Source organism: Physeter macrocephalus, chromosome 2 (assembly GCF_002837175.3).
Source record: "Physeter macrocephalus isolate SW-GA chromosome 2, ASM283717v5, whole genome shotgun sequence".
Lineage (NCBI taxonomy): Eukaryota > Metazoa > Chordata > Mammalia > Artiodactyla > Physeteridae > Physeter > Physeter macrocephalus.
In genome coordinates this window covers 8,971,620-8,984,506 of record NC_041215.1, presented here as the reverse complement: position 1 = coordinate 8,984,506, position 12,887 = coordinate 8,971,620, and the positions used below count along the sequence as shown (strand labels likewise).

Here is a 12,887-nt window from a genome sequence, read left to right as displayed (position 1 = left end):
TTTGCTTAACATGGGGTTTTGTGATTAATCCAGGTTAATATGTATAAATATATATTCATGTATAATATATATTCATCTATATAATATATATGTCTTATATGTATATAAACCTTTTGGGTTGACTGTTACAAAGACTCTATATAAATTTTGTAATTTATAAAACTCTTATTAAGATTTGTTTTATAAAAAAAATACCAAGAAGTTTCCTGAGGGACATAAGAGAAATCTGGAAAAAAATAACAAGACACACCTTGTATTTGGATAAGAAAATTTAACATTTTAAAGATCCTTACATTTTTGGTAATTAAGACACTATGGTGCTGATATCAGAATAGAGAAGCTAATTGGTGGGAAAGAGTTAGGAGTCTACAACTGTCCCATATGAGATCTTAGTGTGTGAAAAAATGTTTTTACAAATCAATGTTAGACTGTTAAATAAATTATATTGGAAAAACCAGCTACCTGAGTGAGGGGAAATTGGATGACTATTTTACTGCACAAACTAAAATAAATTTAAGATGATTCAAGGCATAATATTTTGATCCAAATAATGAGGAAAACATGGGTGAAGCCAGTAAAATTAAGGAGAGATCAATACACAAATACACAAATCACTCAGAAAAGCAATGCAGAGGAGAAAAAAATGTAAATTGCCAATAAACATGAAGCTATTTTTAACTTTCATTAGCAATCGTTTAAATGAAAACTGAAAAAATAACCAAGTAGGTTATTTTTCACTCTCAGTTAAAAAATTGTCCAAAATGATCAGTGTCGATAAGGATGTGCTGAAACTGACACTGACATTTTGGGAGACATGCAAACCACTATTATCTTTCAGGAAGGCAGTCTGGCGCAAGGGCATAATTACATGGAAATGGAATTGTGCATCACAGAGGTTTCAATTCCAGACTTTTAAAATATAATACATAGGAAAAAACTGCAAATAAAATCCCTAGAGGCTTATTTACTCAGAATTCTTCTATTGATCTGCCCATAAGTGAGGTAGACCTACATATAAATAAGTAAATTATGAGTAAAATAAATACATTATAAGCAATATGGTATATAAATGGCAAACCAACTAGGTCACCGCATGTTTCTGTTAGGAGAGCTCAGACTAAGGCACTTCACAGCAGGTTCTTTCCTGGGAATGACCTCTTATGAGCCTCAAGACTCACGGTTTGCTCTTGGAAAAGTTTGCCCTTAATCAAATTGTTTCTTCTCTATCACAAACTGAAACTGAGCCCCTCTAAAATTTGGTTCCCTTTGTGAGTTTATGATTAATCTCTCTACTCAAAACTTTATTCCCTTGTTTGCCTCTTCTGACCTCAATCCTGTGCTAACTGAACACTAATCAAACAGAATCAGATGACTAAAATTGCTATTGTCTATAACATCATTAATGTACTAAAATTGCTGTTGTAGATATCATCATTAACACACAAACTCAGGTGGTTTCTCCAGAGCAGGATGAGCTCACAGATCCCCCAGGTGGCTAGAGAACTGTAAACTGGAAACATCCGGACTTCCACAACTATGATTAAGAGATGTCACAAGACGATGATTAATCCCAACTTCTTTTTTCTTCTTCTTTAAAAACACTCCCAACTCAAAGGCCAAGTTGGAGCAGATCTGAGGCTTGTCTCCCACTCCCTTGCTTGGTGCCCTGCAATAAACCCTTACTTTACTGCAAACATCGTTTGTCAGAGTTTGGCTTTCTGTGCTGCAGTCACAGGAGCCCTTGTTCAATAACAAAACCACATGCAGGTGACTTAAAAGTTACGATGAACGTAACTTTGAAGACTCTTACAGGCTTAGCAAATCAGGTGTTATTTATTTATTGTTTATAAAACACTGGAGAGCTAATATTTGATGATCAGATTTACAAAGCCTGTTGGAAGTGGGAAAGAATGGAGCTAAGGGAACCAAGGAGGAGGATTAATTAGAAAATGTGGGGCCAGAAAAAGCAAAGTGTCTGCTGGAACAGAAAGGAGAGGAATAAATTCAAGAGCTATTTCCAGGATAGAATGAACAAAACTTAATGATGGATTCGGATGGTGGTGATGGGGAAGGGATGTATAGGTAGACTTTAAATCAAAAGCCTTATTGAAATCAGCTAGAAAGAATGGGGATGAAGGTCCTCAACTGTGATCTCGATGAATGAAGTCCCAAAAGTTCTATCCCCTTCAACCATTTCCATCCACCAGCAGCAACCACTGCTTCCCTCAATGCCACTTTTCCACCAGTCACCTCCACTGGGGCTTTTTACCTATATCTTCCAGTAGTTTCACCTCCTTAAATTCACTCAATTAATCAGCTCAGTGAGCCTTCATCATGATCTCCCATTTTAACATTCTCAGTCTCTGATCTGTCCCTCACCATATTTCTACTTCGCCCTTAGAAGGAAAGGAAACCACCCAGTTTTCTCTGTTTTGTGAGAGTCACAGGCTGGGAAATTACCCTATCAGTACTTGTTTAACTTTAGTTCCAGGACTTTGGTGGCTCAAGGCTGAGGGGAAGCATGGGTGGGGGTGGAGGGCAGGGCAGATGACCAGCAGGGGTTGGGTGGAGGGTGGGGTACCAGTCTTCAGACTGGTGGGGTCGAGCAAAGGAACCACCAGTGGAGGGCTGAGAGGGAAGGGCATGGTTGTAGGGGTGAGGGAAGCAGGTCATTGGGGGAGGTGGTGTTGGGTAGGAGTAGGGGCAAGCAGGGCGCTCAGGCAAGAAACCGGAGAAGGTGGCAGGAGACAGATGGGCCAGTGGCTGGAGCAGTGACCTCTCTTGCTTCCTCTGCTTAGCTCTGCGGTTCTGGAACCAGACCTGAGGAGGAGGGAGAATAGCCACATCAGAGCCCCTCTCTCAAATAGGTGGCTTTGTCATATGCGGCTACAGACTGGTAGAGGGCGTAAGACTCCCCCACAACCCCAGAGGAAGTAAAGCTCTTGCAGAAGGCATAGCTGAGCCAGGCCTAGTGACAAAGCAAGACCCACACCATTCCCCCAATCCATGTCTAAATTTGCCCTGCTACAACTTTGGGTGAGTAAGAAATGTCAACTTCTAAAAAGAAAGAGATAAACATGACACAGTGGCATTTCACCTCCACAGAGAATGGGAAATTTCCTCTAGGGTTATTAGAGACTAAGACTATGGATGAGTTTAATTGTTACAGACCAGGTTGGATTTAGGGTACAGTTTATTCTTAAGATTAATTAACTCTATGGTTAGAATTGAGCGAGCATCAGGTTGATTGAGTTTCAAGGCCATGGTTAGGGACAAGGTTACATACGTGTGTGAATAGTTAGGATTGAATTTCTGTTGGAGTTCAGATCACCGTTAAGGTTGGGGTTTGATATTGAAATTCAAGTTAGATTAGGTTAGCTCCAAGGTTAAACTCAAGTGACATTCCTGACGTAGTTGAGGTTATGCTGACTGTTGCGTAAGACTCTGTTCTGGTGAACATTTGGGTTAGGGTTATAGTGCCCTGAGAATTTGTGCCCCGGTAGTTCCCAATCACCGAATCTGCATTTCTTCAGGGGATGGTGGGGGGAGGATCCTGGGCCGTCACCTGGATTCTGGCCTCGCTGAGGCCTGTGTCCCGGGCGAGGCCTTCTCGGGCCCAAATGTCAGGGTACTGGTTCCTCCCAAAAGCTGACTCCAGCTGTTCCAACTGCGCTGGACTGAAGGTGGTGCGGTGGCGGCGCCGGGAGTGTGGGCGACCCCTCTGTTCTCCTTGCGAGCCAAGACTTGGTCTCCCCACTCCTACACCAGAGAGGTTCCTGTAGAGCTGAGTGCTCATGTCTGAGAAGGAGAAGGGAGGGAGAGGGGAGGGAGAGTTTGCTGCCGCGTGGACCCACCCATCCATCCCGGACCACATATGCTGGAACCCCTAGATTCTACTAGGACCCAGTGTGTTGCTCATACACTCTGCCCTGACCAGAAATTCTTCAGCTTTCAGAATTAGCTGAATCCAGCTCAGCCTTGGCCCTGCTTCACTTCTGAGTCCCCTAACCCATGCTGCCCTCTCCACATGAAGTCCGCCCCTCAGACTCACTTGTCCTGGGCACTCGCTCTCTCTGCCTCACCTCCGCACCTTGTGCCCACTCTCTATGACACTCCCCCAGATGGACCCCCATGTAAGGCGTGCCCCTCCATAGCCTTTCACCTCTCTGAGCACACGTACCGCCTTCCTGGGTCTCACCCTGTGGATCTCCTATTCGCTCTGACACCCTAACAAACTGCCCAGGTCTCTGTCTAAGACCCCTATGACTTGCTCCCTGCTCTCATGGTTCACATGCAACTTAAACCTTTATATTGTTCCCATTGTCCTATTCCCTCCAGCTGGGAAGATGAAACATTCCTCACTCTTCTGCTCAGACACACCCTCCTCACACATACATTTCATCTTCTCCCCTATCCCAGTCCTGGCCTGGCCACCAGGCTGCAGGAACCTGAGCTCGTGGGAAAGGCTTGCCTCTTCTCCCTACAGGCTCACTAAGCCCCCACACTAATTAGTCTGAGAGCCAGCCGGGGAATAGAGAACAGGAGCAAAAGGAAACACCTGGGAGGCGCACACTGAGAAAAGATATCTGGAGTGAGGATACCATCCCCATGGTGACCAGGGGGGTGGTCCCTACCCAGTGCTCACTGTCCACCTTAGCCCCCTGCTCTCCTCGGATCCAAAGCCCTGACCCCTCCAACTCTCTTCCTTGGAGAAAGTAGTGCAGTGGGCAAACTCTGAGGTCAGGAGTGAGGAGACAGATTTCAGCTCCGCCTCTGCCCCCTCCTCATCAGTCAGGGCCTCAGTGCGCCACTCTGTAAAGCAGAGGAGTTGTACCGCCCCATGTTTTCTAAGATTCCCTTGTTTTTAACATTCTAGGATTATGGTCTTTTATTTCTCCTCTTCACTTTCCTCGTGGCGAACCATCGCCCCACGGAGCCTGGGCATGGAGCATGCACACCTGCTGCCTCCTCAGGACCACCCCAGAGATTCACTCACCCACCGTGGAGGTCAAAGTCCCAGCGACTGCGTAGCCCTCGGGCCAGAGACTGCTGCAAACTCGCCCCTTCTTTTGTTTACCCTGCTCACTCTTCCCTTCTGCATCCATGGCTCACAACAAAGACCAAAGACAGCCCAGTCTCGTGTCCCTGAGTCTCTGATTCTGGATCAGTCTTTCTCTGTTTCTGTTCCCCTCTATGCCTTGTATTTCACTGCTTTCCCCCTGTTTATACCTCTCTCTGAATCTCTCTCCCTGTGTAGATATAGATAGATAGATCTTTTTCCCTCTCTCCTTTTTTATAACTTTTTCTACTTCTAATTCCCCATTCCTTTGCTTTAGTATCATCTCATTCTGCCTTGCCCTTACCCTGTTTCTCTGTTTTAGTCTCCACTTTTCTCCCCCTGCCCCTTCTCTCTCTGGGATGCCGTTCTCTCCTTTTGCTCTCAGCTGCCTACTTTCCCAGCTTGCAATCCCACACTAACTCTTTCTCCCTGAGCCTTGGAGGAGTGACCTGTTCCTCACCCCTGTGGGCCCATCCAATCATTGCCTGGTCACCAGAGCCCCCATCATCAGGGGAGGATCACAAGCCAGATGAGGGAAGGTGCTCTGTTGGAGGGTCCAGGGACTGGGGCCAAGAGCTCATATTCCCAGAGGACCAAATTCTTTTGTCCTGTTAAATCCCCTCCTGGGAGCAGGCAGGGGAAGGAAGAGAAAATGCATTCCTCCTGAGACCCCTCCTCAGAACCTCATCATGAGAGGAGAGGGAGAGGGTGTGCAAATGGAGACCAGGAGTAGGGCCTGCCTTGTGTCTCAGTATGTGGGTGATTCCCAAAGACTTCTTTCCAGGAAACTAAAAAACTAAAAGACACAAGTACATTCTGGCCCCTCCTAGATATCCTGATTCTCAGAATACACTGGACACCCCCTCAGGACAACCTGAACCATAGGATGAGTCTCCCAGACACCATAGTTCTCAAGTACTTTCTGCTTTCCTCTCCCAAATGTCACCTCCTTATTCACCCAGAACCCCCCCAGACTCCATGACCTTCCAAGGTCACCCAGACCTTCAGAGAATGCTTACCCTCAAGAGCATCTGAATTCCAGGTGCATCCTGATCTCCCTGGACCTCAGGACTCTGCAGAAGACTGAGATTCCCATGACATCCTGACATTCTGATTCTTCAAAGAAACCTTGACATACCCAGCATCGCTGAGCAGTCAGAACACCCTGATACCCGCAGTACTCTGCTTCTTGAGATTACTTAGATCTAGGAAGTACATTCTGACATCCCTAGGACATCCTGACCCTTTAAAGACAACCCAATACCCTAGGACTCTAGGGTCCTCTAGGACACACTGAAACCTAGAGCATTCAACCTCAACTAGGAGATTATCCTTGTCCCCCGCCATGAAGTTCTGAAATGTCAGAATAGAATGAATCAATGAGGGTACCCTAATCCCCTTGGAACACACTGTACTCATAGGACTGTCTGATCCCCAAGGTTATGCTAATCCTTGACACACATCCTTTAAAAGAACAATTCAAGACAGAAAAACATGGTAATCTTCCAGGATCCTGAGGCTTACAATATGATCCATGGATCAGAAGTATAAGCAGCACATGAGAGCTTGTTAGAAATGCAAAATTTGAGGCCCCACTTCAGTCCTACTGAATCAGAATCTCCACTGTAACAAGATCCCCAAGAGAACTGACTGTACACTTGTCTTCATCAACTCTGGCTGCCATAACAAAATACCAAAGGCAAGGTGGCTAAAACAACAGATATCCATTTCTCACAGTTCTGGAGGCCGACAAGTCCATGATTAAGGTGCCAGCTGATTCAGTTCCTGAGAACTTTTTCCTGGGTTACAGACAGCCACCTTCTGTGTCTTCACAAGACAGAGAGAGAACTCAGTCCTGGTCTCTTTTCTTAATAAAGACACTACTCTCATCTTGGGGCCTCACCCTCATGATCTCGCTTAACGCTAATCACCTCCCAAAGGCCCCACCTCCAAATATCATTGCATCACGTTGGGGTTAGGACTTCAACATACGAAGTGGTGGGGAGACACAAACATTCAGGTCATAACAACATAAAAGTCGAGAAGCACTGATCCAAGATGCCAACCCCTCTCCCCCTACCCCAGGGTATACTGTGACCTCCTAGAGAAACCTGAGCTGCATGACAGCCCTGCCTCCCAAGATTCATGTAGTCAACTTGGATCCACAAGCACACACTGAATTCCAATACTCTTACTGCCTCAAAATAGCCTAACCCTATAAGGGAACTCTGACCAGCCATCCAAAACAGCCTGATGATCCCAGGACACTCTGATATTACAAAGAAACTCTGACCTACTGCTCTGCTCCCCAAGACATTGAGACATTACAGGTTTGACTTGACATCCCAGAATACCATTATTTCCTAGGAGGCTGGGGAGGAGTTTGTTTTCCAGGGCATCCTGATTCCCACTCCCAACCCTGACCTTCAAGGAAGCCTGATACCCAGGGTTCTCTCACCCTACAAGAGGCAGGATGGTGTGGTGGGGAAGAATACAGGTTCTGGAGCCAGGCTGCCCTGGGTTCAAATATCAGCTATACCACTTACTAGCTATGTGATCCCGGGCTCATTACTTTGTATCTCTGCACCTCAGCTTTATCATCTAGGGATAATAATACAGCCAATTCTCTTTATGTAGGTAGTTTTGTTCCATAAAGTCACGATAAACACTGAATTAGTGAAGACTGAACCACTGCTACTAAGGGAAATAGGTTCCTGTGAGCCTCTGGCCACACTATTTTTGGTCAACTAATCAATACATAACATTGTTGTATGTGTGTTTCAGTTTAAATATACCTTACTTAATATATATTGTAAACTCATTAACATTGAACTCATGGCCAACAGCACTATAACTCATGCCTGAACAAAGATTATTTTCTCCGTTAAACACCTCACGGCCCTCCTGCACTTAGGAACACTAGACACCATTGCAGCACTATGCTTGGGGACCATTTTGAACAGTACTATTACCTTCAAAAGACAAAAATGTATAAAATGTTGGTTTAGACAAGATAGAAGTTTATTTCTATCACACACAAAATAAGTTCAGAAGTAGGTATTCAAAGGCTGGTACAGTGGACTAAGATGTCATCAGGCTCCCAAGCTCAGAAATTTCTACTCCACTATCTTAGTGTAAGTTTTCCATCCTCATCTTATGGTCCAAGGTGGCAGCTGGAGGTACAGTCGTCATTTCCACACCACAGGCCAGAGAAAGAAGAAAAAGTAGAAGAGCGAGCATCCATGTGCCGGGAGGGTGGTGCTCCCCAAACTCTGTGGGACAGAAGTTCCTGCACTCAGGACCCTTCCTGACCTTGCCCTGTCCCTGTGTGCCTCTTCCTCTGGCTGTTCATATGTGTCTTTTATAATATCCTTTACAATGAACCAATAATAGTAAATAAACTGTTTCCTTGAGTTCTGTGAGACATTATAGCAAATTATCCAATTTGAGGATGGGGTCATGGAAACCCCGATGTGTAACCAAGTTTAACAGAGTATGAGTAACCTGCGGGCCCAGTACTTGTGATTGGCCTCTGAATGGGGGTAGCTTTGTGGGACTGAGTCCTTAAACTCTGGGATCTGTCCTAGGTCAGGATAGTTAGTATCTGAATTAAATTAAATTATAGGACACCCAATTGGATTGGAAAGGAAAAAGTAAAATTGTCTTTGTATGTGGACACAATAATCTGCCATGTAGAATTTTTGATGGAATTATAAGGAAGCTATTATAGCTAATTAGTGAGTTTAGCAAAGTTTCAGAATTCAACACCAATATTTAAAAAAATAATCATATAGCAACAAATAATAAATATTTGAATTAAAAACAGTACCATTTGCAGTAGCATAAAATATGAAACATTTAGTGTTTAAGTTGTCAAAAATATGAGCAATCCGTACACTGAAAACTAAAAATAATATTCATGAGTGGAATTAAAGAAAACCTTTTAAAATGAAGAAATATGCTATGCTTTGGGGTCAGGAGACTAATTATTGTTGTTAATTTTGAAATTGATAACATTTCATGTGGTCTCAAAATTTCATCAGACTTTTTCATAGAAATCAGCAAACTGATTCTAAAATTTATATAACAATGCAAAAAACCTAGCATAGCAAAAACAGCTTTGAAAAAGATCTAAGTTGGAAGACTTACACTGTCCAAATTCAAGAATTATTATAAAAAGATTGTAATCAAGACAAATGGTACTGCCATCAGTATAGACAAATATATGAATGGAAAGGAAAGAATTCAGAAATAGACCCAAATACAAAGGCAATTTAGTGGAGAAAGTCTAGTTTTTTTAAACAAGTGGTGCTGGATCGGTTGGCTATCTAAATCATATGGGGTGAGGGGGGACAGAACTTGGATCCATACCTCATACCATATTTTAAAAAATTAACTCAAAATGGACCACAGATCTGAATGTAAAATCTAAAATTATAAAACTTCCAAAACATAGGTAAAAAATCTTTGGGAACTTGGATTACATAAATATGTCTTAGATATGACACCAAAAGACCATATATAAATGAACAAATTGGTAAATTGAACATCAAAGTTAAGAACTTCTGCTCTTCAAAATACACTGATAAATGAATTAAAAGACAAGTTACATACTGCAAGAAAACATTTGCAAATCATATATCTAATAAGAACATTTATCTGTTAATTCATATATCTGATAAAGGATAACTATGCCCAATATACAAACTCAAGAATATAAAGACAAACAATGCAATTTTTTAAAATGCAAAAAAATTGAACAGACAATACACCAAGAAATATATGCAATACAACTACCTTGGAAAAGAGTTTGGTAGTTTCTTAAAAATGTTAGTTTCTTAAAATGATCCAGCCTTTCCTCTTCTAGTTAATTAATCCAAGAGAAGAAAAAGCGTAGATTCATACCAAGTCTTGTAGTTGAATGTTGCTAGCAGCTTTATTTCTAAGAGACAACACAAGTCTTCATAGACAGGCCCCTGTATGAACAGTTGTGGTATAGCCATGAAATAGAATATTACCAGCAATAAAAAGGAATAAACTACAGATACAGCATGGATGAATCTCAAAACAATTATGCTAAAGAAGCCCGACAAAAGTGTACATGTTATATGGTTTCATTTCTGTAAAACCCAAGAACAAGAGTTGGCAAAGCACAGCCTATAAGCAAAATCCGGCCCTCTGCTTTTTTTTTTTTCTTTTTTTAACAAGTTCTTTAGAACATAGCCATCATCATTTTTTTCATATTATCTATGGCTGCTCTCCTTCTACAATGGGAGAGGTGACATTGCAACATCTAGAGTACTCAGTAACTAGCCTTTTACAGTAAAAATTTGCTGACTCTTGCTTTAGTGTACATGTTTAAGTACATAGAAAATGCAATGGCATCTACAGAAACATTCCTAGAATTAATAAGCTAATTTCAGAGTACAAGGTGAATACGCAAAATCAACTGTGTGTCTATATGTTAGCAATAAAAGATTAGAATTTAATCTTCCCCAAATTAATCAACAGATTCAATACAACCCAATCAAAATCCTAACAGACAATTTTAAAGAAATCGACAAGCTGATTTAAAGGTTTATATTGAAAAGCAAAGGACCTAAAATAGCCAAAAACCTTGAAAATTAAGAACAAGTTCAGATCACTTACACTATTGATTTCAGCATTTAACATAAAGATTCAATAATCATGACAGTGTGGTATTGGTGTTAGATAAACATAGAAATGAATGGAACACACAGAAACTCCAGAAATAGAATTGAATTTCAACAAATGTGCAAGTATAATTCAATATGGAAACAGAAATCTTTTTAGCAGGTGATGCTGGAACAACTGGTTATCAGTATAGATAAAAACTAACTCTAAGTTTTACCTCACACCATATTCACTCACGGAAATGAATCATAGAGTTAAACACAAAGACAAAATTCTATTAAACTACTGGAAGAAAACATGGTACAAAATATTTGTTACACTGACTTAGGCAAAGATTTCATGAATAGGACATAAAAAGCATAACTTTAAGGGGAAAGAGTGATAAGATGAACATTAAAATTAATTTTTTTTCTCTTCATAAGGCATAAGAAAATTAAAAGCAAACCAACAAACTGGGAGAAAATATTTGCAAAATTTACAATTGAGTCCAGAATTTAAGAAAAAAAACCTTACAACTAAAAAATGAGAAGAAAAACAACTCAATAAAAATAGGCAAACAACCCAATAAAAATGGGGAAAATATTTGAACATAACTTCACAAAAGAAGATATATGAATAGGTGATAAATATAAGATGCTCAACATCACTAGTTATCAGGAAAATGCAAATTAAAACCAAAATGAGATATTATTATACATCCAGTAGAATAGTTAATGTTAAAAAGACTGACAATACCCAGTGTTGATAAGGACGTGTAACAATTAGAACTCTCAAATATTGCTGACAGGACTGCAAACTGTACAGCTATTTTTTGCAAAAACAGTATTGCAGTATCTTATAAAGTTAAAACATTTACCATAAAACCCAGTAATCACATTCCAAGAAAAATGAAAACATATGGCCACACACAAACTTCTACAGAAATGTACATGGTGGTATTATATACACATTGTATACATATATAGAGATATGCATACATATTATACATAATATTTCTAAACTGGAAACAAACCAATTTCCTCAATTGTTGAATGGTTATAAAAATTGTGGATCTCCTTACTATGGAATACTACACAGGAATGAAAAGGAACACTATGTTAATAAATGCAACAAATTTGTGATACATTGACAACATGGATTAATCTCAAAAGCATTATGTATATGCTAAGTGAAAGAATTCAAACACAAAAGACCACATACTGTATGATTCCATTTATATTAAATTCTAGGAAACACAAAACTGTAGTGGAAGAAAGCAGATCAGTGATTACCTGGTCATGGGAGGGTGCTAACTACAAAGGGAAACAAGAAAACTTTTTAGGGTGATATAACTGTTGTCTTTCTTGATTGTGGTGGTGGTTACACGACAACATGATTTTAAAATTCATTGAAGTGTAACTTAAATGGGTAATGTTTATTATCTATAAATTATAACTCAAACCCCGCCAAAATTAATTTCGAAATATGGGAAGAAAAGAGGCATAAAAATTAAGCAAATGCAAAATATAGGCAATTATTTTTTAAAAATAGGCAATTATTAACTTCAGGAACACTCAAAAGTTGTGCCAGGAAAAACAAAAAAGATTAGTACACCAACAGTGTATAACAGAGTCAGAAAGTCAATAATAAATATTGACATACCTCCAAATTGTGGTGTGCCTATAATAGGTGCATTTGAGGAAGAGGAAAAGGGATGGTGAAGTGGTATTACTCATCACCTGTCAAAATGGGAAGACAGTATATTGTAAATCAGTGATCAAAAATAGCATTATAAGCATATTATTTAGAAATATATAAAAGTATTTATATTCGGAAGTTGGATCATGGAGTGGAAAGATAGGTAGGGAACTACCTTTCTCATTTAAAGACTTGTTTAACTTTTAAAGCTATGCTAATATATTTATTTGACTAAAATAATTTTAAAATAAAAATTCTGGATTAAATGCTTGATTTATTCAGTTTTTATATTCCTTTATTATTAATAAGAGCATTTAAGGCTATTTTCCCATAGCTTTTTATATTTTTTCTCTAATTTATGAACCATTTGGTTTTAACTTTCTTTTTGATATGGGGATTATGAAGAACACTTTTAAATTTTATCAACTGAACATTTCTTTTTACATTTTCATTTCTGGTTTCTAATTTTTGGCTTTGTTGTGAAGGCCATAAGAGA

At 40.2% G+C, this 12,887-nt stretch overlaps 1 protein-coding gene across 2 annotated transcripts; it reads right to left on the bottom strand.

Annotated features, from left to right (window-relative positions):
• Window positions 1-1,821: 1,821 nt before the first annotated feature.
• On the bottom strand, window positions 1,822-5,477 carry PROP1 (PROP paired-like homeobox 1). 2 transcript variants are annotated; one of them, XM_007123874.1, is made up of 4 exons: window positions 4,997-5,477; window positions 3,566-3,798; window positions 2,461-2,820; window positions 1,822-1,916 (listed from the first exon to the last, which is right to left on the bottom strand). In XM_007123874.1, the coding sequence occupies exons 1-3, from the start codon at window positions 5,103-5,105 to the stop codon at window positions 2,482-2,484; spliced, it is 681 nt and encodes a 226-aa protein (XP_007123936.1). In that variant the 5' UTR covers window positions 5,106-5,477; the 3' UTR covers window positions 1,822-1,916; window positions 2,461-2,481. The 2 variants fall into 2 exon arrangements, with proteins under 2 accessions (XP_007123936.1, XP_023972111.1); XM_024116343.1 differs by lacking the exon at window positions 1,822-1,916 and having other exon boundaries at window positions 2,372-2,820; window positions 3,566-3,759; window positions 4,997-5,460.
• Window positions 5,478-12,887: the final 7,410 nt, after the last annotated feature.